Source organism: Carcharhinus amblyrhynchos, chromosome 23 (assembly GCF_965287045.1).
Source record: "Carcharhinus amblyrhynchos chromosome 23, sCarAmb.v2.hapA, whole genome shotgun sequence".
Lineage (NCBI taxonomy): Eukaryota > Metazoa > Chordata > Chondrichthyes > Carcharhiniformes > Carcharhinidae > Carcharhinus > Carcharhinus amblyrhynchos.
The window spans coordinates 3,392,978-3,420,529 of NC_137346.1; the positions used below are offsets into that span (position 1 = coordinate 3,392,978).

The window sequence follows — 27,552 nt, forward strand, 5'->3', positions numbered from 1 at the left end:
ACCCCTCGCTCCTCACCCCTCACCCCTCACCCCTCGCTCCTCACCCCTCACCCCACCCCTCGCTCCTCACCCCTCGCTCCCACCCATCGCTCCTCACCCCTCGCTCCTCACCCCTCACCCCTCGCTCCTCACCCCCTCACCCCTCGCTCCTCACCCCTCACCCCTCACCCCTCGCTCCTCACCCCTCACCCCTCCTCCCACCCCTCGCTCCTCACCCCTCCTCCTCGCCCCTCACCCCTCGCTCCCCCTCACCCCTCGCTCCTCACCCCTCGCTCCTCACCCCTCACTCCTCACCCCCTCACCCTCACCCCTCGCTCCTCACCCCTGCCTCCTCACCCCTCGCTCCTCACCCCTCGCTCCTCACCCCTCACCCCTCGCTCCTCACCCCTCGCTCCTCACCCCTCACCCCTCGCTCCTCACCCCTCGCTCCTCGCCCCTCGCTCCTCGCCCCTCGCTCCTCACCCCTCGCTCCTCACCCCTCGCTCCTCACCCCTCACCCCTCGCTCCTCACCCCTCACCCCTCGCTCCTCACCCCTCGCTCCTCACCCCCTGCCTCCTCACCCCCTCACCCCTCGCTCCTCACCCCTCGCTCCTCACCCCTCACCCCTCACCCCTCGCTCCTCACCCCTCGCTCCTCACCCCTCACCCCTCGCTCCTCACCCCTCGCTCCTCGCCCCTCGCTCCTCACCCTCGCTCCTCACCCCTCACCCCCTCGCTCCTCACCCCTCGCTCCGCTCCTCACCCCTCGCTCCCTCACCTCCCACCCCGAGGGGGTGCAGGAAGAGGGTTAAAACTCCCCAACATCAAATAACAATGAGATGGGAATGGAAAGCACATCAAGGCAAATATAAACCACCTCAGGGTGACAGCGTTCCTCTCTCTGTATTCACTCTGTGAAGGCCTGAGCCTTGACCGAAACTCAGCAAACTCCCAGGAGAGGATACTGGATCCCGGCTATTCCGCCAGGAGTACTCTCTCCACTGGGATTAGAGAGAGTCAACATGTTTCCATGGATAGAGAATTCCCTCAATCACCCCCCCCAATCCCACATTCCCCCGAACCCTCATTCCCCAAATCCTTCCGTTCTCCCAATCCTCATTCCCCCAATCCCTCATTCCCCCAATCCCTCATTCCCCCAATCCCTCATTCCCTGATCCCTCTCCCAATCCCTCAGTTTTTACCTCAATGTTTCAAGAATTGTATCCTGAAGATTTTATAACGATTTCTCTCTGCAGACTGAGGGTTGCTGCCTAGGCCATGGTCTCTGTCCATTCTGCCCCTCAGTGCTGCTAACCCCCTGTCGCTTCCACTTCAGGAGTGAGTGGAAAGCTGTCACAGTTCCAGCGGATTCTCACGGATACCCGGGTTTGGGACTGGGCTGGCAGAGTCCACACCGCACTCCTGTTCACACAGGTTGTCCTCATTCCCAGGATGCTGTTCCCCGGGATTGTCCGTCTTTCTGGCTGGGAGCACCAGGCCCACTTTCCGCTCCCCCTCCTCGGAAACATTAGCCACCAGCCTCCTGAGGACGGGGGTGGTTGGGATAAGAGGCTTCTTGGTGAGGGTGCCATTGCCTTCAGTTTGATCCGGCTGGTGGGCGGCATTCACCACTTTGCCGGGGGACAGTGGAGGGAACGTTCCCCTCGGCTCGAGCATCCGGCTTCTCCGGTGACTGGGCTTGGAAGTTTCTATCCAGGGCAGCCAGCTTCCGATGGATTTTGTTGACATTCTCTCCCCGGATCCTGGGTCTTAACTCTTCCTTGGGGCTGGAACGCTGCCTCTGAAAACTTCCAAACCGTTTCAGCATTGCCTGAACTGTCCCAACACCAATCCCTTCCGCCGAACTCTCCCAAAGCTTGGAGGAGCGCTTGGCTTCACCCGGGCTGGGCCAAGCCTGTGCCCACCTTCTGACGACGGGCAGTGGATTTGGGCTCAGTGGCTAGCACCATGGTCACACTGCTCTCTGCCGCCTGGCGCTCCCTCCTGGCTGTGGATGGTGCACCCTGGTGGTCTCCGGATCTGGCCCGGGATGAGGGCTTGCTGGGGTGGGGGCCCTCGGTCTCTGAGTAAATGCCGGGGATGACGGTACACTCGTAGGGGCTGGCACTCAGCACTTGCTGCAGGCTCCGACACGATGGGGGACAGTTTACTGAGAGTCCAGGACAGCTTCCTCTTCCTCTGTGGATTGGCAGCGGGGACAATCCGGCTCTCGGGCATGGATCCCCGTCTCAGCTCGGGGCCAAACTTCGTCCCTTCAGCAAACGAGACGGAGGGCCGCTTGGCCTTGACAATGCTGGAGGTGCGGGGAATGGACATCAACTCCAAGCCATCCTCACTGGCCACATCAGACTGTTCAGCTGGAAAATAATTACACCTGGAACTCAACTCCTGAAACATACAGACCGGAGGAATCGGAGCATTCCCTGAAAGAGAGGGAAAATATTCAAATTAACACTTATTTCCACTCACACTTTCCCTCCAGATTCCTGAAGGTGCTGACTCTCACTGGGATACAGTCCCTGAAGGTGCTGACTCTCACTGGGATACAGTTCCTGAAGGTGCTGACTCTCACTGGGATACAGTTCCTGAAGGTGCTGACTCTCACTGGGATACAGTTCCTGAAGGTGCTGACCCTCACTGGGATACAGTTCCTGAAGGTGCTGACCCTCACTGGGATACAGTTCCTGAAGGTGCTGACTCTCACTGGGATACAGTTCCTGAAGGTGCTGACTCTCACTGGGATACAGTTCCTGAAGGTGCTGACTCTCACTGGGATACAGTTCCTGAAGGCGCTGACCCTCACTGGGATACAGTTCCTGAAGGTGCTGACTCTCACTGGGATACAGTTCCTGAAGGCGCTGACTCTCACTGGGATACAGTTCCTGAAGGTGCTGACTCTCACTGGGATACAGTTCCTGAAGGTGCTGACTCTCACTGGGATACAGTTCCTGAAGGTGCTGACTCTCACTGGGATACAGTTCCTGAAGGTGCTGACTCTCACTGGGATACAGTCCCTGAAGGTGCTGACTCTCACTGGGATACAGTTCCTGAAGGTGCTGACTCTCACTGGGATACAGTTCCTGAAGGCGCTGACCCTCACTGGGATACAGTTCCTGAAGGTGCTGACTCTCACTGGGATACAGTTCCTGAAGGTGCTGACTCTCACTGGGATACAGTTCCTGAAGGTGCTGACTCTCACTGGGATACAGTTCCTGAAGGCGCTGACCCTCACTGGGATACAGTTCCTGAAGGTGCTGACTCTCACTGGGATACAGTCCCTGAAGGTGCTGACTCTCACTGGGATACAGTTCCTGAAGGTGCTGACTCTCACTGGGATACAGTTCCTGAAGGTGCTGACTCTCACTGGGATACAGTTCCTGAAGGTGCTGACTCTCACTGGGATACAGTTCCTGAAGGCGCTGACTCTCACTGGGGGACAGTTTGTTCTGCTATCTGAATTCTTTACAGAAGGGACAACTTGCCAAGTGTTTTAACAATGAGTTGTCTGTCCTCACCTTCCTGGGTGGGTACACAGTACAGAGGCTCCCCCTCATCTGTCTCGAAGGAAGAGAATGATGCAGAGTCCCAGGCAGCAGACGGAGAGTCGATAAAGCTGCAGTTAAAGGTGATGTCGGCGTCATGGGGGGATACTGTAAGGGAAAGAGAGGGAGAGTTACAGAAGCATGGAGGAGATGGGCCGAATGGCCTGTATTGCTGCTTGCAAGTTTCACATCATTCATTTTCAAGAATATAGTTACTTTAACGATTCCAATGATCCCGGAGCTGGTGGGGAGGCCATTCAGCCCCTCCAGCTGCTCCTTCATTCAGTGAGATCCTGGCTGTTCCCAGAGTATTCCACGTTCTCTCTGCTCTCCGCCTCCCCTCCACACCCTCCCCCAGGCCAGAGCAATTCCTCAGTAACTACAGGGGTTGTCTGGGGTAATAACCTTGCCCCGGGGGGGTGGGGAACGGGACAATGTCTGCCAGTTGCACTGGAACAGTTATTTAGACAGAAAACCAATCAGTGATTGGATCGCCCTGGACAGCATTCCTCACCTGTGACTTTTGGGAGCTTTTCATTTCCAAACGATACGCAGGGAACGACGGAGCCCAGGTTGGAAATGATGCCACGGACATGGTGTTTCATCCGGGTTATTGGACCATCTTCTTCATCCAGTGTCCTGTCCGTACAGCCCGGAGAGAGGCAGGAATATCAATTAAACAATCTGGAACATTCCGGAATATCAGTAACTCACAGCCCAGAACGTTCCGGAATATCAGTAATTCACAGCCTGGAATGTTCCACAATGTCAGTACCTCACAGACTGGAACGTTCCGGAATATCAGTAACTCACAGTCAGGAACATTCTAAGAACACAAGAACCAGGAGGAGGAGTCGGCCCCTCGAGCCTGCTCCACCATTCAATATGATCATGGCTGATCTTTTTGTGGACTCAGCTCCACTTACCCTCCCGCTCACCATAACCCTTAATTCCTTTACTGTTCAAAAATTTATCTATCCTTACCTTAAAAACATTCAATGAGGGAGCCTCAACTGGGCAGGGAATTCCACAGATTCCCAACCCTTTGTGTGAAGAAGTTCCTCCTCAACTCAGTCCCAAATCTGCTTCTCCTTATTTTGAGGCTATGCCCCCTAGTTCTAGTTTCACCCGCCAGTGGAAACAACTTCCCTGCTTCTATCTTCTCTATTCCATTTATAATCTTATATGTTTCTATAAGATCTCCCCTCATTCTTCTGAATTCCAATGAGTATAGCCCCAGTCTACTCAGTCTCCCTTCATAATCCAACCCTCTCAACTCCAGAATCAACCTAGTGAATCTCCTCTGCACCCCCTCCAGTGCCAGTATATTCTTTCTCAAGTAAAGAGACCAAAATGTACACAGTACTCCAGGTGTGGCCTCACCAGCACCTTATACAGCTGCAACATAACCTCGCTGTTTTTAAACTCCATCCCTCTGGCAATGAAGGACAAAATTCCATTTGCTGCTTAATTTCCTGCTGCACCTGCAAACCAACTCCTTGAGATTCCTGCACAAGGACACCCAGATCCCTCTGCACAGCAGCATGCTGCAATTTTTTACCATTTAAATAATAGTCCATTTTGCTGTTATTCCGAACAAAATGGATGACCTCACATTTACCAATGTTGTACTCCACCTGCCAGACCCTCACCCACTCACTGGAATATCAGCGACTCACAGTCCGGAACGTTCCGGAATATGCGACTCACAGTCCGGAACGTTCCGGAATATGTGACTCACAGTCCGGAACGCGTCGGTGGAATGTTGTGTTGAATTTTGGTTTGGCGTGTATGGGAGTTTGTTTTCCCGGGATTTTACAGCCTTTCCCAGGCTGTGCTCACTGGGTGATTGAATCCCCTGAGTATCTGTACTGGAGCTGTGGCAAAGCTGTGCACAGGAGTGGCACAGGGGCAGGGGGAGCTATCGATGGCGGAGAGGGACATTTCAGAGAACACTTTGAAAGGATGAAGAGTTTGGATGGAGTAAATAAAGAGGAAGTGTTTCCTGTGGCTTGGGGACTGTGTAAGGAGACACAGGATGCAGAGGTTGGGTAAGCGGAGATGGGAATGATTTTCACGCACGGTGGTTAGTGCCGCTGCCTCACGGCACCAGGGTACCAGGCTCGATTCCCGGCTTGGGTCACTGTCTGTGTGGAGCCTGCACATTCTCCCCGTGTCTGCGTGGGTTTCCTCCGGGTGCTCCGATTTCCTCCCACAATCTGAAAGACGTGCTGGTAAGGGTGCGTTGACCCGAACAGGCGCCGGAGTGTGGCGTCTAGGGGATTTTCACAGTAACTTCATTGCAGTGTTAATGTAAACCTTACTCGTGAGCCTAATAAATAAACTTTAACTTTAACTTAACGGGAGCTGGAAGCAGATTCTATAATAATATTTACTGAACTCAGTGGGAAGTGAGATCAATGGGCTAGTACTTTCAAAGGGCTGGCACAGATATGATGGAGCCAATGGCCTCTTCCTGTACTGTGTTAATATTGGAGGAAAAACTCGTCCCTATTCAGAGCTGCCCTCAACTGGAGAAGGATTGGTGGATCACGGTAAGGATATATATCAGAGTGTGAGTCTGGGACAGGCTCGGCTGGGAATAAAGCTGCCTGAAAGGTCAGACTGACGCCAGGTTCATCCACCCTCCACACAGCTGGACACTAACACTCCTTCATCGCTCAGCATTCAGGCCTGAGATTGTAACCTGCCAGCCCCCGGGATCCGCTGCCCGCCATCCCACCGGATTCGGGAATATTCCTGCGGGAAAGGCAATGCCAATTCCTCCGGCCTCTCCATCCAATCAGGGAGAGCCAGAAGGCCTCCCCCCATCACCAACCTGTCCTTGGCATCGTTCGGACCGTTTCCACAGCAACAGCAGCAGAACAGGCAGAAGAGGATGAGGAGAATCGCCATGACGACGGCAATCAGAACGCCCACTTTACCTGAAAAAATATAAAACCATTCCAGATGGGGGCAGGAATGGTGCAGTACACAGCAAGATCCCAATTCTGTCCACAGCTCGTCTTTCAAACACACACTGGTCACGATGCGGTAAGGGCTCCATATCATCCCATTCCCAGTCCCCTCACTCCCCACTCCCCCTCCTCCCCACCCTTTTATCCCACCCAGTATACCCAACCTCCCCTCACTCCCACACACCTTTATTATCCCACCAGTCTAATCCCACTCTCCCCCTCACTCCCCACACCCTTTAATATCCCACCCAGTCTAATCCCACTCTCCCCCTCACTCCCCGCACCCTTTAATATCCCACCCAGTCTAATCCCACTCTCCCCCTCACTCCCCGCACCCTTTAATATCCCACCCAGTCTAATCCCACTCTCCCCCCTCATTCCCCACACCCTTTAATATCCCACCCAGTCTAATCCCACTCTCCCCCCTCATTCCCCGCTCCCTTTAATATCCCACCCAGTCTAATCCCACTCTCCCCCTCACTCCCCACACCCTTTAATATCCCACCCAGTCTAATCCCACTCTCCCCCTCACTCCCCGCACCCTTTAATATCCCACCCAGTCTAATCCCACTCTCCCCCCTCATTCCCCGCTCCCTTTAATATCCCACCCAGTCTAATCCCACTCTCCCCCTCACTCCCCACACCCTTTAATATCCCACCCAGTCTAATCCCCCCCTCACTCCCCACTCCCTTTAATATCCCACCCAGTCTAATCCCCCCCTCACTCCCCACTCCCTTTAATATCCCATCCAGTCTAATCCCACTCTCCCTCTCGCTCCCCACACCTATCTGATCCTGGGCAGTGTCCAATCACAGTTGGATATATAATTGCCCCCACTGGGGGCCGATTGGGGTGTGACTGTGGCCTGTGCTGTGTTCGTGGAGGGCGGAATCTGCCCCCTGCCTGGAGGTAGTTTGTTGGTGATAGTGAGGGGTCTGTAACCCTCCTAAACTAATCCCTCCACCAGCCTCACCCCCCCCCCCTCACAATCAGAGTGGAGACCCCTCTATCAGAGTGTCACAGCAAGAGTCATCCCGTGAAGGGGGTGTAACCCCCCACCCAGCACAGGGATAGGTCACATCTCCGGAATGTTCCCCTATCCTGAGGGACCCTGGCTGTCTCCGGGCTGGCACAGCAGTGCCACTTTCCCTGGTGGAGCTGCCAGCTGGGGAATGTTCCGGAGCCTTCCATCGGGCCCATGGTGCCTCTCGTACCCACTCCATCACTGATTGGACGGTGCTCTGAGAGGTAGCCTCTCCATTGGCTGCTGGGACTCACTTTCCAGTCTCTGGACCTCCCTCTTGAGTGAAGTTCCAGCTGATTGGACAATGAGATTCCCATTCCCAGCATCCCATTCGTTCACCAAAGCTCCGGGAGACCAGGACTGAGGCCCCGCCCACACTGAGGGATAAAATGTGGGACACGGACTGGAGTGAAAAGGGATGTCCCTCCCCCTCCCCCCACCTCCCCCTCCACACCCCCTCCCTCCCCTCTCCTCCTCCCCCACCCCTCTGCCCCCACCCCTCCACTTCCCCACCTGTACCCTCTACCTCCTCCCCTCCACACTTCTCCCTCCCCCACCCCACCCTCTGCCCCCTCTTCCTCCCCATCTCTCCCTCCACCCCACCTTACCCTTCCCCTGCCTCCCCTCCTCCTCCTCTCACCTCCCCTCCTCCTCCGCCCCCTCACCCTCTACCCCGCCCCTTCCCCATGTCACCCTCTGCCCCTCCCTCTCCACCTCCCCTACCCCTCCTCCTCCCCTAACCCTCCCCCTCCCTTCCTGCCCCCTCTACCACCTCACCCTCCACCCCCAACCCCTCCCCCGACCTTACCCTTTGCCCCTCCCTCTCCGCGTCTTCTCCCCATCTCACCCTCTGCCCCCTCCCTCTCCATTTCCCCCTCCACCCCATCCCCCCACCTCCTCCCCCTCCTCCTCCCCCCACCTCATCCTCCGCCCCTTTCCCCTACCTGGACCTCACCCTCCGTTTCCTCCCCCCCCTCCCCCGCGCGCAGTGTTGGGGTCGGAGGTCGCGTGTGGATAACTCACTGAAGTAACAGGCTCCAGTCACATGGTCACAGGAAGCTCCGAGACATTCGCACCGGGAAGCACATCCCATCCCATAGGATCCATCCACGGGAAGCACATCCCATCCCATAGGATCCATCCAAACAGGTGAGATTACAGCTGCAAAACCAATCAGAATGCAGCTTAGGAGAGAGGTGGAGAATCCTGAGTAGTGTCAGTGAGAGGGAACAGGCGGGAGAACAATATCAGCCACGATTGGATGGCGGAGCAGACTCGATGGGCTGAGCGGCCTAACTCTGCTCCTAGGTCTGACAGTCTCATGGTTACGGGGAGAAAGCAGGATTAGTTTATTGACTTGGACGACTAGCCATGATCGTAATGAACGGGGGAGCAGATTCATAGGGCCAAATGGCCTCTCCCTCCTCCTCGATGTTTCTATGGACTGTTGTGGCTCATCACCACTGTCTAAAAGGGCAATTAGGGGTGGGCAATAAATACTGGCCCAGCCAGCGATGCCCACATCCCAGAAATAATTTCATAAAAAGTTTCAGGGAAATCCTTACCCTGCTGAATAAACAGTGACTCTGTACAGTTACACAGTGAGTGATCCTTACCCTGCTGAATAAACAGTGACTCTGTACAGTTACACAGTGAGTGATCCTTACCCTGCTGAATAAACAGTGACTCTGTACAGTTACACAGTGAGTGATCCTTACCCTGCTGAATAAACAGTGACTCTGTACAGTTACACAGTGAGTGATCCTTACCCTGCTGAATAAACAGTGACTCTGTACAGTTACACAGTGAGTGATCCTTACCCTGCTGAATAAACAGTGACTCTGTACAGTTACACAGTGAGTGATCCTTACCCTGCTGAATAAACAGTGACTCTGTACAGTTACACAGTGAGTGATCCTTACCCTGCTGAATAAACAGTGACTCTGTACAGTTACACAGTGAGCGATCCTTACCCTGCTGAATAAACAGTGACTCTGTACAGTTACACAGTGAGCGATCCTTACCCTGCTGAATAAACAGTGACTCTGTACAGTTACACAGTGAGTGATCCTTACCCTGCTGAATAAACAGTGACTCTGTACAGTTACACAGTGAGTGATTCTTACCCTGCTGAATAAACAGTGACTCTGTACAGTTACACAGTGAGTGATTCTTACCCTGCTGAATAAACAGTGACTCTGTACAGTTACACAGTGAGTGATCCTTACCCTGCTGAATAAACAGTGACTCTGTACAGTTACACAGTGAGTGATTCTTACCCTGCTGAATAAACAGTGACTCTGTACAGTTACACAGTGAGTGATTCTTACCCTGCTGAATAAACAGTGACTCTGTACAGTTACACAGTGAGTGATCCTTACCCTGCTGAATAAACAATGACTCTGTACAGTTACACAGTGAGTGATCCTTACCCTGCTGAATAAACAGTGACTCTGTACAGTTACACAGTGAGTGATCCTTACCCTGCTGAATAAACAGTGACTCTGTACAGTTACACAGTGTGTCTCTCTGGATGTACACTGATCCCCACGTGACTCCTTACCTGGCTCCTGTATATCCGGCATGGCAGATACACTCCCCTGTAACATAATGGCAATTTCCATTGTTACACTCGGGACAGGTGAAGATGCACCCCAGCCCAAAGGTTCCAGCTGTGCAGCGGGTGTCACACCTGAAAAACAGGACAAAGATCAATGCTGGTGTCAACACCAAAAGTACAACCGATTACAATATCAAAGACCCAACATAACCTGCTGGAGTCAGTGCCGAGGGAGTGCCACACTGTCAGAGGGTCAGTACTGAGGGAGTGCCACACTGTCAGAGGGTCAGTACTGAGGGAGTGCCACACTGTCAGAGGGTCAGTACTGAGGGAGTGCCGCACTGTCAGAGGGTCAGTGCTGAGGGAGTGCTGCACTGTCAGAGGGTCTGTACTGAGGGAGTGCCGCACTGTCAGAGGGTCAGTACTGAGGGAGCCCCGCATTGTCAGAGGGTCAGTGCTGAGGGAGTGCCGCACTGTCAGAGGGTCAGTGCTGAGGGAGTGCCGCACTGTCAGAGGGTCAGTGCCGAGGGAGTGCCGCACTGTCAGAGGGTCAGTACTGAGGGAGCCCCACATTGTCAGAGGGTCAGTACTGAGGGAGTGCCGCACTGTCAGAGGGTCAGTGCTGAGGGAGTGCCGCACTGTCAGAGGGTCAGTGCTGAGGGAGTGCCGCACTGTCAGAGGGTCAGTGCTGAGGGAGTGCCGCACTGTCAGAGGGTCAGTGCCGAGGGAGTGCCGCACTGTCAGAGGGTCAGTACTGAGGGAGCCCCACATTGTCAGAGGGTCAGTACTGAGGGAGTGCCGCACTGTCAGAGGGTCAGTGCTGAGGGAGTGCCGCACTGTCAGAGGGTCAGTGCTGAGGGAGTGCCGCACTGTCAGAGGGTCAGTGCTGAGGGAGTGCCGCACTGTCAGAGGGTCAGTGCTGAGGGAGTGCCGCACTGTCAGAGGGTCAGTGCTGAGGGAGTGCCGCACTGTCAGAGGGTCAGTGCTGAGGGAGTGCCGCACTGTCAGAGGGTCAGTGCTGAGGGAGCGCCGCACTGTCAGAGGGTCAGTGCTGAGGGAGTGCTGCACTCAAAGGTGCCCTCATTCCCTCGAGTTGTTAAGCCAGGAGTTCTGTCTCCCTGTCTGATGGATATAATAGTCTCTGAGACTCGGTCTGAAGTACTGGAATATCTGATGTCTATTCTTCAGCAACATCACAAACAGAAAAACACTCCATTTATCGCCTTACTGTTTGTGGGATCTTGCTGTGCAGAACGTGGCCGCTGTATTTCTGCACCAGTCAAAATGAGCAAAGGAATGAAATAATGAAGATAGAACTTTGAGGTGTGAAAGGATGTGTCAGGTGCTATAGCAATGAAAGTCCAATTCTACCTGGACTGAATTCTCATCCTTCCGAAAACCCAGTTTCCGTTTTGAGTCCCTCACCTGGGCCCAATCCAGCCGGGATTACATGTCCGGCAAATCCCAGTCACCGCGTTGCAGACTTCCTGGTCCCGGCACTTTGGGCATTTCTCTGCGCAGTTTTCCCCGTGAAATCCCGGGACACAGGGCTGGTCACAGCGACTTCCGTTCCAGCCCCGTTCACAGGGTTGACAAGAACCATCGAACGGGGAGCAGGGCTGAGCTTCCTTACACTGACCGCACCTGGGAGGGACACACAACATCGCAGAGTGGACCAAGACTGTGTCATGGACAGAGAGGCAAAGCCACACAGATTGTCGTCAGCTGATGTGAGGTCAGACCCAGAAACCAAGCCATCCACTGACTCTGTCTACACTTCCCGCTGCCTCGGGAAAGCAGCCGGGATAATTAAGGACCCCACGCACCCCGGACATTCTCTCTTCCACTCTCTTCACACAGTTTCCAGGAACTCGGTATTGGAGGAAACCCAGGATGTTAGAGAGGTTTAGGAGGGATGGTAGCCCAGGGGTGGCACAGTGGGCTAGCACTGCTGCCTCGCAGCGCCAGGGACCCAGGTTCAATTCCTGGCATGGGTCACTGTCTGTGTGGAGTCTGCACATTCTCCCCATGTCTCCGTGGGTTTCCTCCGGGTGCTCTGGTTTTCTCCTACAGTCCGAAGATGGGTTATGTGGATTGGCCATGCTAAATTGCCCCTTTTTCCAGGAGGACCAGCGTGGTAAATATATGAGGTTACCGGGATAGGGTGGGATTGCAGGCTTGCTGGGCTGAATGGCCTCCTTCTCTACTGTAGGGATTCTATGAATTCCAGAGCCTAGGACCTCCAGTCCTGCAGTAATTCTAGTTGAGATACTGAGTCAACGGCTGAACCTGCTCCACACACACACACAAACCAGGGGCTACAATGGCCATGTCAGGCTGAGTGGATTTAAGCTGCTACAGCACTCTGAGAACACTGCGTACACAGCAGGAGAAAACTTCCAAAGGAAGTTTCTACAGAGGAAGCACAGGAAACACACAACCAGGAAGTCACCTTCCGAGGAGAAAACAGAAAATAGAAACCAGCCCTGCACTCCGGACGTTGCGGAAATGGACAGTGTCCAGAGTTTAAACTGGACACAGGAACTGGAGATCCCAGCTTCATCTCATAGAGTTCAGGAGTGCCGCACTGTCAGAGGGTCAGTGCTGAGGGAGTGCCGCACTGTCAGAGGGTCAGTGCTGAGGGAGTGCCGCACTGTCAGAGGGTCAGTGCTGAGGGAGTGCCGCACTGTCAGAGGGTCAGTGCTGAGGGAGTGCCGCACTGTCAGGGTGTCAGTACTGAGGGAGTGCTGCACTGTCAGAGGGTCAGTACTGAGGGAGTGCCACACTGTCAGAGGGTCAGTACTGAGGGAGTGCCGCACTGTCAGAGGGTCAGTACTGAGGGAGTGCCGCACTGTCAGAGGGTCAGTGCTGAGGGAGTGCCACACTGTCAGAGGGTCAGTGCTGAGGGAGTGCCGCACTGTCAGAGGGTCAGTGCTGAGGGAGTGCCGCACTGTCAGAGGGTCAGTGCTGAGTGAGTGCCGCACTGTCAGAGGGTCAGTGCTGGGGGAGTGCCGCACTCAGTACTAACCCTTTGACAGTACATTAAGACATGTGGGGAGGATGTTGGAGATTTTTGGGGGAAGATTGTACCCAGCTGGGCCATACCTGGGTATGAAGGAGCTGATGGAGGGAAGTCCAGCCTTGTGCAAAATATATTGTTGCAACTTACCAGGATGGACTGTGAGTTTTTTGAGGAACTATCCGTGTCCTGAAGGAAGCAGCATTCGGATTACACACTCTCTAGTTGCCTGGATGGGTGCAGCTCCAACAACACTAGACTGAATGGGAGCTCAGTAACGAGCTGCTGTCTTTACAAAGCTTGGCATCTTCCAGGACAAAGACTCACAACTCCAAATAACTTCCCCATCGCAGTCTTCATCCTGAGACTCTGCCCTCTGGTTGTAGCCCCTGCCATGAGGGGGCAACATTTACCCTGTCAAACCCCTTTAGAATCCAATATGTTTCAATGAGATCATCTCTCACTCTTTTCACTTCCAACGTGTTTAACCTTTCCTCATAAGACAACCCCTCCGTACCGGGGGGAATCATCCTAGTGAACCTTCTCTGAGCTGCCTCCAGTGAAATAATACTTTTCCTTAAATAAGGAACCAAAATTGCTCACAGTTCTCCAGGTGTGGTCTCATCAGTGCCTTGTAAAGATGTAGCAAGACTTCTTATCCTCCAACCCACTTGAAATTACCCTTCCTGATTACCTGCTATCTGCGTTTCCCATTCCCCTTCACCTCATTCTCCCTCAAATCCCGTTGTGTTACAGCTTTCTGCAGCTTTTCTCTATTTAAATAATATTCTGTTCTTTTGTTCTCCTTTCCCAAAATGAAGAACTTCACATTGTAGTCCATGAGCCAACTTTTGCCTGCTTACGTGACCTGTCAATATCTCTTTGTAAGCTGTCTGTATCCCTCTCACAACTTGCCTTTTCACCTATTTTTACGCCATCTTCTAATCTGGTTGCAGTTTCTTTGTTTCCTTCCTCCAAGTCACTAATGTATATTGTAAACAGCTGGGGTCCCCGCACTGGTCCCTGTGGAACCCCATTGGTCACCAACCTGAAAAAGAGCCCCTTATCCCCACTCACTGTGTCCTGCCACTCGCCAATTCTATCTCCAACTCCCTTCTCTCATAACTTCAGCTTTTGTGAGCGACCCTGTCGATGCCTTCAGGAAGTCCAAATACACCACATCTACTGGTTCCCCCCATCCATCCTGGCTGAGACTTCCTCAAAAAGCTCCAATCAATTAGTCAGACATGATTCCCTTTAAAGTTAAAGTTTATTTATTAATCACAAGTAAGGCTTACATTAACACTGCAATGAAGTTACTGTGAAATTCCCCTAGTTGCCTCACTCTGGTGCCTATTCGATCAATCCACCATAACTTTCATGAAGTGATACTGCCTCTGCTTGATTAGATTATAATTTCCCAGACATGCTGCTATTACTGCCTTAATAATTGATTCCAGCATTTTTCCAATAACAGACATTGGACTAATTGGTTTATAGTTACCCACTTTTTGCCTCCCTCCCTTTTTGAACAGTGGTGTCACATTGGCAATCTTCATATCAGAGAAACGGAACATGGAAGATAGGAGCAAGAAGAGGCCATTCGGCCCTACGAGCCTGCTCTGCCATTCATTATGATTATGGCTGATTGTCCAACTCAAGAGCCTGATCCTGCTTTCTCCCCATAACCTTTGATCCCATTCGCCCCAAGTGCTATATCCAGCCACCTCTTGAATACATTCAATGTTTTGGCATCAACTACTTCCTGTGGTAATGAATTCCACAGGCTCACCACTCTCTGCGTGAAGAAATATCTCCCCATCTCCGTCCTAAATGGTCTACTCTGAATCAACAAAGAACAACACAGCACAGGAAACAGGCCCTTCGGCCCAACGAGCCTGCACCGCCTCAGACTGTGACCCCTGGTTCTGGACTCCCCCACCATTGGGAACATCCTCCCTGTATCTACCCTGTCTAGTCCTATTAGAATTTTATAAGTCTCAATGAGATTCCCCCTCATTCATCTGAACTCCCATGAAAATAATCCTAACCTAGTCAATCTCTCTTCATACATCAGTCCCGCCATCCTCGGAATCAGCCCGGTAAACATTTGCTGCACTCCCTCAACAGCAAGAACATCCTTCCTCAGAAAAGGAGACCAAAACTGCACACAGTACTCTAGGTGTGGCCTCACCAAAGCCCTGAATAATTGCAACAACACATCCCTGCTCCTGTACTCGAAACCTCTCGCAATGAAGGTCAACATATCATTTACCTTCTTTACCACCTGCTGCCCCTACATGCTTACCTTCAGTGACTGGTGCACAAGGACACCCAGGTCCCTCTGCACACTCCCTACTCCCAATTTACAGCCATTCAGGTAGTAATCTGCCGCCTTGTTTTTGCTTCCACGTTTATCCAAATTATACTGCAACTGCCATTGCTCAGCCCACTCACCCAGCCTGTCCAGATCATTGTGAATGATCTCTGCGTCCTCATCACAGTTCACCTTCTCATCCAACTTAGTATCATCTACAAACTTTGAGATGTTACATTTGTTCCCTCATCCAAATCATTAATATATATGTGAATAGCTGGGGTCCCAGCACCAATCCCTGTGGCACCCCCATTAGTTACTGCCTGCCAATTTGAAAAGCATCCATTAATTCCTACTCTTTGTTTCCTCTCTGCCAACCGGTTTTCAATCCATCTCAATACACTTTAATCTTGCACGATAATCTCTTATGCGAGACTTTGTCAAATGCATTCTGAAAGTCCAAATATACCACATCGACTGGCTCCCCCTTGTCATCTCAACTTGTTACATCTTCAAAGAATTCCAACAGATTTGTCGAGCATGATTTCCCCTTCATAAATCCATGCTGACTCTGTCTGATCCTGCCACTACTTTCTCAATGCTCTGCAATAAAGTCCTTGAAAATGGATTTGGGAATTTTCTCCACTACCAATGTTAAAGTTACCGGTCTATAATTCCCTGTTTTCTCTCTACCTCTCTTTTTGAATATTGGAGTGACATTCGCTACCCTCCAATCTGCAGGGACTGTTCCAGAGTCTATAGAATCCTAGAAGATGACCACCAATGCATCCACTATTTCGAGAGCCACTTCCTTAAGAACCCTGGGATGTAGATTATCAAACCCTGGGGATTTATCCACCTTCAATCCCATCAATTTTCCCAGCACCATTTCTCCACTAATATTGATCTCCCTCAGTTCTTCCCTCTCACTAAACCTTGCATTTTCCAACACTTCTGGTATCTGATTTGGGTTCTCTTTTGTGAAGACAAAGCCAAAGTACGTATTCAGTTGCTGGGCTATTTTTCTGTCCCCTATTACACATGTCCCCATTTCTGTCTGTAGGGGACCTACATTTGCCTTCACAACCTCTTTCTCTTCACGTATCTATAGAATCACTTACTGTCAGTCCTAATGTTCTCTGCAAGCTTACTTTCGTGCTGTATTTTCCTCTTTTTAATCAATCCCTTGGTCCTTATTTGCTGAATTCTAAACTGCTCCCAATCCTCAGGCCTATTATTTTTCTTGGCCAATCTGTGTGCTTCTTCCTTGGATCGGTAATCTCTCTAATTTCCTTTGGAAGCCATGGATTGGCCCCCTTTCCCATTTTGTTTCTGTGCCGGACAGGAATAAACAGTTGCTGCAGTTCCCCCGTGTGTTCCTTGAGTGTTCTCTATTGCCTATCCATTGGCATCTCTTTAAGTAACTCTTCCCAATCTATCAAAGCCAACTCACGCCTCATATCCTCAGAGTTTCCTTTATTAAGATTCAGCTCCCGAGTCTCTGAATCAATTACTCTATCTTGATAAAAAATTCTATCATGTTCTGGTCACTCATCCCCAATGGGTCTGGGACAGCTCGATTGGCAATGATTCCCTTCTCATTACACAGTTCCCAGTCTAAACTGGCCTGCTCTCTGGTTGGTTCCTCCAGATATTGTTTGAAGAAAACCATCCCGTATAACTCCAGGAATTCCTCCTTTACGGCATTGTGGCTAATTTGATTTGCCCAATCTATGTGCAGATTAAAATCACCAATATTCCCTTATCACACACATCTCTAATTTCCAGTTTAATGCCATTCCCAATATTACCACAGCAGGTTGGGGTTTATATATGACATCCGCTAATGCTCATTGCCCCTTGGTATTCCTCAACTCTCCCCATACAGACTCCATGTTGTCAGAGCGAATATCCTATGTGCTAATTTCCTCTTTATAACCAGCAATGCCACTCCACCACCTTGTCCTTCATTCCTGTCCTTCCTAAACACTGAATACCCTGGGACATTCAATTCTCACCCCTGGTCACCCTGCAGCCATGTCTCCGTAACCCCAATTATATCGTACCCGTTTCTATCTATCTGAGTGATTAGTTAATTTACTTTATCGCAAATGCTTCACACATCAAGACACAGAGTCTTTAAGCTTGTCTTTTTAACATTGTTAGCCTTGCTCCCAATATTTTCCTCTCTAGCCCTGTTTGAATTTTGTCCTTGGTTCTCTGCCTATCACTTTTCTAATTCCCTTTCCCTTTTGTCCTTGCTCCAATCCTACAGTTACTTCTCCAGAATCCAAGGATTTTAGAAAATTACCATCAATGCACCCGCCACCCGCTACCCCTTACCTGCTATCCACTATCTCCCTCAATGTCAAGAAAACGTGGGAGATTGTCATCAACTTCAGGAAGTGTAAAGGAGAACATTCCCCTGTCTACGTCAATGGGGACAACGTAGAAAGGGTCGAGAGCTTCAAGTTTTTAGGTGTCCAGATCACTAACAGCCTTTCCTGGTACCCCCCATGCTGACACTATAGTTAAGAAAGCCCCACCAACGCCTCTACTTCCTCAGAAGACTCAGGAAATTTGGCATGTCATCTACGGCTCTCACCAATGTTTACAGGTGCACCATAGAAAGCATTATTTCTGGTTGTATCACCACTCGGTCTGGGCTCCTGCTCTGCCCAAGATCGCAAGAAACTACAAAAGGTTGTGAATGTAGCCCAATCCTTCACACAAACCAGCCTCCCATCCATGCTTACACTTCCCACTGCCTCGGCAAAGCAGCCAGCATAATTGAGGACTCCACACACCCCGGACATTCTCTCTCCCACCTTCTTCCGTCGGGAAAAAGATACAAAAGTCTGAAGTTACATACCAAGAACAGCTTTTTCCCTGCCTCCATCAGACTTTTGAATGGACTTATCTCATATTAAGTTGATCTTTCTTGAGCTATGACTGTAACACTACATTCTGCACTCTCTTGTTTCCTTCTCTATGAATGGTATGTTTTATCTGTATAGCGCGCAAGAAACAATACTTTTCACAGAATGTGAATACATGTGACAATAATAAAACAAATCAAATCAAAAACTATCGCCGTGGCTACTACCTCTTTTAGGATCCTAGATTGCAAGCAATCTGGGCCAGGGGACTTGCTTGCCTTTAGCCCCATTAGTTTGTCTAATATTACATCTCTAGTGATGGTATTTAATTCCTCCCCCATATTCTTTAGTGTTAATGGGATGTCTGAAGCATCTTCCAACGTAAAGACTGATGTATATGATCTGTTTAACCTCTCTGTGATTGCCTTGCTCCCCATAACTACCTCCCCAGATTCATTTCCTAAACTGCATTCCAGATCAGAACCATCCTCATCGCTGCTTCTTCTGTAAATTAACTCAGGATCGGTGCCCTCTGGTTATCCGTTCCTCTAAAGGACTCGTTCCTCAAACCCGTCATGTTGTAAAACCTCTGAATGCATTTTCCTGAACCATCCCAACAGAGAATAGTCTTGTCGCTCCTGGTAACTGCTCCGTCCCAACTGGATAAACTTCACAAAATCCTCGAGCAACACAGGATAAATATCAACATAATATAACACATGTGTGTACATGCATACATGTATTTGAGAGAGCGAGAGTGAATGCATCGATGTGAACATGTATCTGTGTGAGTGTGTGTGACTCTGTATGTGTGTGACTGTGTGTGTGTGTGACTGTGTGTGTGTGTGTGTGAGTGAGTGTGTGTGTGTGTGTGTGAGTGTGTGTGTGTGTGTGTGACTGTGTGTGTGTGTGTGTGAGTGAGTGTGTGTGTGTGTGTGTGAGTGTGTGTGTGTGTGTGTGAGTGAGTGTGTGTGTGTGTGGCTCTGTGTGTGTGTGAGTGTGTGTGTGTGACTCTGTGTGTGTGAGTGTGTGTGTGTGACTCTGTGTGTGTGTGTGTGACTCTGTGTGTGTGTGTGTGTGAGTGTGTGTGAGTGTGGCTCTGTGTGTGTGTGAGTGTGTGTGAGTGTGTGTGTGTGTGTGTGACTCTGTGAGTGTGTGTATGTGAGTGTGTGTGTGTGAGTGTGTGTGTGTGACTGAGTGTGTGTGAGTGTGTGTGTGAGTGTGTGACTGTGTGTGTGCGTGTGTGTGTGTGCACATTAGTGAATAACATTTAAATGCTACACAGTTGACGATGATTACAGACTAAATGCTGTGATGAAGTTGTTCTGTTCCTACCTGTTTTTGCAGTTGTTTCCGTAGTATCCAGCCGTGCAGGTTTCCCTACAGCTCTTTCCCTGATAGCCAGTGTGACACAGGCACTGCCCATTCTGAGGGTCACACCTCCCGTGGACACAGACACACCTCTGGCTACACAGACGGCCCCACCAGCCCTCTCGACACTCACACACCCCAGTGAACTGGTCACACGCAGAGTGGTTACAGAAACAGTAAATATTACACTGCGTGCCCCAGTAGCCAGAGGAGCAGTTACACTCGCCAGTGGTGGGGTTACACAGTGAGTGCTCCGGGTGACACATACACAGCTTGCTGCAGTTGTCACCCCACCAGCCAGGCTCACACTGGCATTGCCCAGTGACAGGGTGACAGTGCCCATGTTTACATTGACACCTCCTGGCGCAGTGGGGACCCCAGCGCTCCCGGGAACAGGTACAGGTACCCGACACAGCATCACATCGCCCATTGGGGTGACAGGAGCAGGCGTTCCGACACTCTGGGCCCCAGAACTGGTCCGGACACCCTGGGAAAACAAAAATACAAAGTTTGCATTTCTATAGCAAATGTGTGCGTGTGAGTGTGAGTGTGTGCATGAGCTTCAGCATGTGTGTATGTGTGAGAGAGTGTAAACGTGTGCATGCGTGTGTGTGTGTGAGAGAGTGTAAGCGTGTGCATGCGTGTGTGTGTGAGAGAGTGTAAATGTGTGCATGCGTGTGTGTGTGAGAGAGTGTAAGCGTGTGCATGCATGTGTGTGGGAGAGAGTGTAAATGTGTGCATGCATGTGTGTGTGAGAGTGTAAGCGTGTGCATGCGTGTGTGTGTGAGAGTGTAAGCGTGTGCATGCGTGTGTGTGTGAGAGAGTGTAAGCGTGTGCATGCATGTGTGTGGGAGAGAGTGTAAATGTGTGCATGCGTGTGTGTGTGAGAGAGTGTAAGTGTGTGCATGCGTGTGTGTGAGAGAGAGTGTAAGCGTGTGCATGCGTGTGTGTGAGAGAGTGTAAGCGTGTGCATGCGTGTGTGTGTGAGAGTATAAACGTGTGCATGCGTGTGTGTGTGAGAGTGTAAGCGTGTGCATGTGTGTGTGTGAGAGAGTGTAAGCATGTGCATGTGTGTGTGTGAGAGAGTGTGCATGCATGTGTGTGTGAGAGAGTGTAAACATGTACATGCGTGTGTGTGAGAGAGTGTAAGCGCGTGCATGCGTGTGTGTGTGAGAGAGTGTAAGTGTGTGCATGCGTGTGTGAGAGAGTGTAAGCATGTGCATGCGTGTGTGTGTGAGAGAGTGTAAACGTGTGCATGCGTGTGTGTGTGAGTGTAAGCGTGTGCATGCATGTGTGTGTGAGAGTGTAAGCGTGTGCATGCGTGTGTGAGAGAGAGTGTAAGCGTGTGCATGCATGTGTGTGTGAGAGTGTAAGCATGTGCATGCATGTGTGTGAGAGAGTGTAAGCGTGTGCATGCGTGTGTGAGAGAGTGTAAGCGTGCGCATGCGTGTGTGTGTGAGAGAGTGTAAGCGTGTGCATGCGTGTGTGAGAGAGTGTAAGCGTGTGCATGTGTGTGTGTGTGTAAGCGTGTGCATGCGTGTGTGTGTGAGTGTAAGCGTGTGCATGCGTGTATGTGTACTCTCCGATGCTGCCAGTGTGTAGTTTGCAGTTTAGCTTCTCTCTGTCTCTGCAGAGATTGCAGAGCTGGTCCAGGAGCTGGGACTGAGAGTCTTGGCAGTCGAACACAGGGTCAGGCAGGGCAGGAAGGGTGGGCTGGGAGCGGAGGAGACTATCCGATCCCAAAATGCAGCAACACTTTTCACTCGGAATGCTCCACACCTAAAGGACTCTAATGACATCGCATCATCTAGTTGTAAATTTTAACACTTGGAGGGAGTTTCACTGGAAGATTAACCAGTAGAACCTGAGCCCCAACTCCTTCAATAAACACTGCGACCATATCCAAGGAGGGATGTGCCGGCCTCGGAAAGGGTCCAGAGGAGGTTCACAGGAATGACCCCTGGAATGAAGAGCTTGTTGTATGAGGAATGGTTGAGGACTCTGGGTCTGTCCCTGCTGGAGTTTAGAAGGATGAGGGGGATCTTATTGAAACTTACAGGATACTGTGAGGTCAGGATAGAATGGACATAGAGAGGATGTCTCCACTAGTAGGGAACTAGTAGAACCAGAGGGCACAACCTCAGACTAAAGGGAAGAAACAGAGATGAGGAGGAATTTCTTCAGCCAGAGATTGGTGATTCTGTGGAACTCTTTGCCACAGAAGGCTGTGGAGGCCGGGTCATTGAGTGTCTTTAAGACAGAGATAGATAGGTTCCTGATTAATAAGGGGATCGGGGGTTATGGGGAAAAGGCAGGAGAATGGAGATAAGAAAAATATCAGTCATGATTGAATGGCAGCACAGACTCGATGGGCCGAGTGGCCTCATTCTGCTCCTGTATCTTATAGTCTTATAGGTACCAGAAGCTGGGTCAACGAGGTGGGGTTTAAAGGAGAGAGAGAGAGGGACAGTGGGATTCAGAGAGGGATAGTGGGATTCAGAGAGGGATAGTGGGATTTAGAGAGGGATAGTGGGATTTAGGGAGGGAATTCCAGAGCTTGGGACCCAGGCAGCTGAAGGTACGGCTCCAAATGATGGAGCAATTAAAATTGGGATTGTCCAGGAGGCTGGAACTAGAGGAGATCAGAGATCTGGGAGGGTTATGAGGTTGAAGGAGATTACAGAGATAGGGAGGGGTGAGGACATGGATGGGATAGGAAAAGGAGGATGAGAATTTTACAACTGAGGGAGGCATTGCTGTCCGGTTTGGGGGGGGGGGGGGCAGTGTTCTCTGGGGGGAGGTCAGTTCACTCTGGGAGGGCGTCACTATGCTCTGGGGAGGGTCAATGTGCTGTGGGAGGTGGGATCACTGCACTCTGGGAGGGGGGGTCACTGAGCTCTGGGAGGGGGTGTCACTGTGCTCTGGGGGGGTCAGTACGCTCTGGGGGGGGGTCACTGCACTCTGGGAGGGGGGGTTCACTGTGCTCTGGGGAGGGGAGTCAGTACGCTCTGGGAGTGGGGGGGTGACTGCACTCTGGGAGGGGGGTCAGTGCACTCTGGAGGGGGGGTCAGTGCACTCTGGAGGGGGGGTCAGTGCACTCTGGAGGGGGGGTCAGTGCACTCTGGAGGGGGGGGGTCAGTGCACTCTGGAGGGGGGGTCAGTGCACTCTGGAGGGGGGGTCAGTGCACTCTGGAGGGGGGGGTCAGTGCACTCTGGAGGGGGGGGTCAGTGCACTCTGGAGGGGGGGGGTCAGTGCACTCTGGAGGGGGGGGTCAGTGCACTCTGGAGGGGGGGGTCAGTGCACTCTGGAGGGGGGGTCAGTGCACTCTGGAGGGGGGGGTCAGTGCACTCTGGAGGGGGGGGTCAGTGCACTCTGGAGGGGGGGGTCAGTGCACTCTGGAGGGGGGGGTCAGTGCACTCTGGAGGGGGGGGTCAGTGCACTCTGGAGGGGGGGGTCAGTGCACTCTGGAGGGGGGGGTCAGTGCACTCTGGAGGGGGGGGTCAGTGCACTCTGGGAGGGGGGGTCAGTGCACTCTGGGAGGGGGGGGGTCAGTGCACTCTGGGAGGGGGGGTCAGTGCACTCTGGGAGGGGGGGTCAGTACACTCTGGGAGGGGGGGTCAGTGCACTCTGGGAGGGGGGGTCAGTACACTCTGGGAGGGGGGGGGTCAGTGCACTCTGGGAGGGGGGGGGAATTGGGACTTGGTGCGAGTTGAGGCTGTCAGGTTTTGGGTGAGTTGTGATTGGGGGAGGGTGAAAGGTTATCGGGCGATACTTACTGGTCACACACTTGGCTCCAAAGAATCCATGGGGACAGCGACATACTCCGGGTCGGATACAAATCTCTTCCGGGCTGCAGGAATTTGGTTCCTCACAGATGGCTGCACGGAGACAACCGGAAGATTTGCATTTGTATAGCGCCGTCACTGATTTCAAAATGTCTTCCAGCCAATGAGATGGTTTTCTGATGTGTACTCACCGTTGTAACGTAAGAAACATAACTGCCAATTTTGTGCACAGTAAGATCCCACACAGAGCAGTGAGGTCAGTGATGTTGATGCAGGGGAAACTATTGACCAGGACATCAGTATATACTTACATCCGGCTGGGGGAGCCCAGGGGCCTGGCTTTGACCTTCCAGCTGATTCCCCCCTGGCCTGTCCCTGTGCCATTCCCACTAACCCCCAGAGCCCAGCCCAACGACCCCGTGACACGTTGACCTTGGGTCAACGCCCTGGTGTGTCAGGAGACACGCGGTTGGTTTTCAGAGTACCCCAGCGATAAATCACTTGCTGCTTATTCAATCCCATCACCAACCATCCCTTCACCACTGACCCTCCCTTCAACACGTGGACTGCAGCGGTTCAAGATGGCGGCTCAACGCCCCCCCCCCCAACTCCTCAAGGGCAAATAGTTGATAAGTGACCTTGGTACTGACCCCCACATCACATAAAAAATACAAAGAATTAAACTGAGGGGGGAGATGGTTGTTGCTAACTCATGTTCCCGGACCTCCATCCTGGACCAATTGGATCAACAACCTGCTCGCTTGCTTATAGCCAACCAGTAACCCATTCACTGTTACCATGGCGCCCACCAATCTTAACCAGTTAACTGTCCAATACAACCAATCGAAGCTCCTCACTCAACCAATCACAACACTCAACCCCTCCCGACATTCTTAACCAACCAATCACATCCTGTGCAAACAATACTCAGGTCAGTCACAGCGATGAGGTCACAGGTCAGAGGGCGAATGTCACCATCAGCTCTCAGTGTCAATGTGGAGAATGGTTTGATCTGAAATGTGGGATGTTTCTGGTGAGTTAATCACGTACCGATGGGACACTCATTCCCTTGTTGTCTCCAGCCTGGGCAGCAGCTCCATGACGGAGAAACCCTGGAAAGATAAGGAGATTGGGAGAGAGTCGATTTGGTTAATGCCTGAGGATCACATACACATTAACACATTCCCTGTAATCAGGCTCATTCCATGCTTACTGCTTTCTCTGAATTGAATCCCATATTCTGGGAATTTGGGAACAGCTGTTGATGTAGTTCCTGACTCATTGGCAGACTGATCGGGTATCTACAGGGTGGGATCGGGTACCTACAGGGTGGGATCGAGTATCTATAGGGTGGGATTGAGTATCTATAGGGTGGGATCAGGTATCTACAGGGTGGGATCGAGTATCTATAGGGTGGGATCGAGTATCTATAGGGTGGGATCGAGTATCTACAGGGTGGGATCGGGTATCTACAGGGTGGGATCGAGTATCTATAGGGTGGGATCGAGTATCTATAGGGTGGGATCGAGTATCTACAGGGTGGGATCGAGTATCTACAGGGTGGGATCGGGTATCTACAGGGTGGGATCGAGTATCTACAGGGTGGGATCGAGAATCTATAGGGTGGGATCGAGTATCTATAGGGTGGGATCGAGTATCTACAGGGTGGGATCGAGTATCTACAGGGTGGGATCGAGTATCTACAGGGTGGGATCGGGTATCTACAGGGTGGGATCGAGTATCTATAGGGTGGGATCGAGAATCTATAGGGTGGGATCGAGTATCTATAGGGTGGGATCGAGTATCTACAGGGTGGGATCGGGTATCTACAGGGTTGGATCGGGTATCTACAGGGTGGGATCGAGTATCTACAGGGTGGGATCGAGTATCTACAGGGTGGGATCGAGTATCTACAGGGTGGGATCGAGTATCTATAGGGTGGGATCGAGTATCTATAGGGTGGGATCGGGTATCTACAGGGCGGGATCGGGTATCTACAGGGCGGGATCGAGTATCTACAGGGCGGGATCGAGTATCTACAGGGCGGGATCGAGTATCTACAGGGTGGGATCGAGTATCTATAGGGTGGGATCGGGTATCTACAGGGTGGGATCGGGTATCTACAGGGTGGGATCGGGTATCTACAGGGTGGGATCGGGTATCTACAGGGTGGGATCGAGTATCCATAGGGTGGGATCGGGTATCTACAGGGTGGGATCGAGTATCTATAGGGTGGGATCGAGTATCTATAGGGTGGGATCGGGTATCTACAGGGTGGGATCGAGTATCCATAGGGTGGGATCGGGTATCTATAGGGTGGGATCGGGTATCTACAGGGTGGGATCGGGTATCTACAGGGTGGGATCGAGTATCTACAGGGTGGGATCGAGTATCTATAGGGTGGGATCGGGTATCTATAGGGTGGGATCGGGTATCTATAGGGTGGGATCGGGTATCTACAGGGTGGGATCGGGCATCTACAGGGTGGGATCGAGTATCTATAGGGTGGGATCGAGTATCTACAGGGTGGGATCGGGTATCTACAGGGTGGGATCGGGTATCTATAGGGTGGGATCGAGTATCTATAGGGTGGGATCGGGTATCTATAGGGTGGGATCGGGTACCTGTATGGAATTTGAATCTTGTTACCTGTGTTAAGCAGTCAGGTGGATAAACAGTCTGCTACAGGAACTGAGATAGTTTTAGTGGGAATCATAGTGCAACGTTTCGGATAATTGGTCTCTCCTACACTTGTTACAATGACCGGCTCCAGTTTTACACAGCTACACCATCAGTTTGCACAGAAACACGTCTGTTTAGGATCAGTGATTTAACAAAACAACAATCCCATTCATAGTGAGTCACACATCCCAGAGGAACCGAAACACGGCAAAACCCTCACTGCCAGGAAAACAGCAAGAACTGCCCCCAGTGTACTGGGGAACAGCGGGGAGAGTTTGGGATAGAGACACGCACTGACACACACAGACACACAGACACAGACACACATAGACACACACTAACACTGACACACACACACACACACACACTGAGAGACACACACACACATACTAACACTGAGATACACTCACACACTGAGAGACAGCAGACACACAGAGAAACACACACAAAGACACACACACAGAGACATGCACTGAAGACACACACCAAAACTCAAAGAGAGATACACACAGAGAGACACAGAGAGAGAGAGACCCAGCAGGATACACAGACTGAGAGAGATACAGAGACACATACACACACACACAGCGAGACACACAGCGAGACACACACACACACACATACACACACACTGACGGATGGAGAAGGTCTCAATGTGAAAAAAGGGACAGGGAGAGAGGCAGAGGTTGAGTCCATTAGAGACAGAGAGACGGGCAGATGAAGTGGGCAGGAATATAATGGGAGTTTGTGAGAGAGGGAAGAGAAATTGTTAAACGCTGAGTGAATCACAGTAAAAACCTCAGGAAGAAAATCCATTCTAGTAAAAATTGGACAGCGTGAAGCGATGTTACCTTCCCGTATCACACACGTTCTGTCCACTCGGATTCAGCTGCTGGGTGTGTGAACTGGAGCTCAGAGGGTAGAAGGTGACCAGGATGAGGAGGGGTCCCATGCCAGCTCCGAGGGCAGTTACCGTGCAGTCCTGGGTATGGGGTTTGCCTGTTGTTGGGTTCAGTGCCACACCCAGGCACCCCTGTACCCCTGAGCGAGCGGTCTCCTGAGTGAGGGGCTGAGGTGTACGGCCCGGCCCGATTTCCCCAGATCCTGAGCTGATTTCCTTGCTGGGAAATGCTGCTGCTTCCTGGGGAAGTGTGGGGCGGGGTGGACAAGTTCCTCCTATTCAAGAGGCACCAGCTCAGGAGAAACAAGAGGGAAACAGATCGGAGAGATCAGACACAGTGACAGCGAGTGGCGAATCTCCCAGATATCCAACTGGGAACAGCTCTGATCAGAGGCACTGAAACCCCTTCATTAATAACATCAACTCATCCAACCACAGGGCAGGCTATTCAGCAACTCTGACAGTGCGGCACTCCCTCAGTACTGACCCTCT

General features: G+C 51.6%; 1 protein-coding gene across 1 annotated transcript; it reads right to left on the bottom strand.

Moving 5' to 3' along the window:
* Window positions 1–1,187: 1,187 nt before the first annotated feature.
* On the bottom strand, window positions 1,188–27,158 carry scarf1 (scavenger receptor class F, member 1). The gene is given in 15 exon segments (XM_080210533.1): window positions 1,188–1,599; window positions 1,601–1,894; window positions 1,896–2,099; window positions 2,101–2,423; window positions 3,516–3,650; window positions 4,057–4,181; window positions 6,382–6,487; window positions 8,569–8,657; window positions 8,692–8,706; window positions 10,109–10,237; window positions 11,531–11,749; window positions 19,656–20,178; window positions 23,469–23,570; window positions 24,528–24,589; window positions 27,011–27,158. Coding segments are annotated over 15 exon segments (2,694 nt in total). The 5' UTR covers window positions 27,112–27,158; the 3' UTR covers window positions 1,188–1,332.
* Window positions 27,159–27,552: the final 394 nt, after the last annotated feature.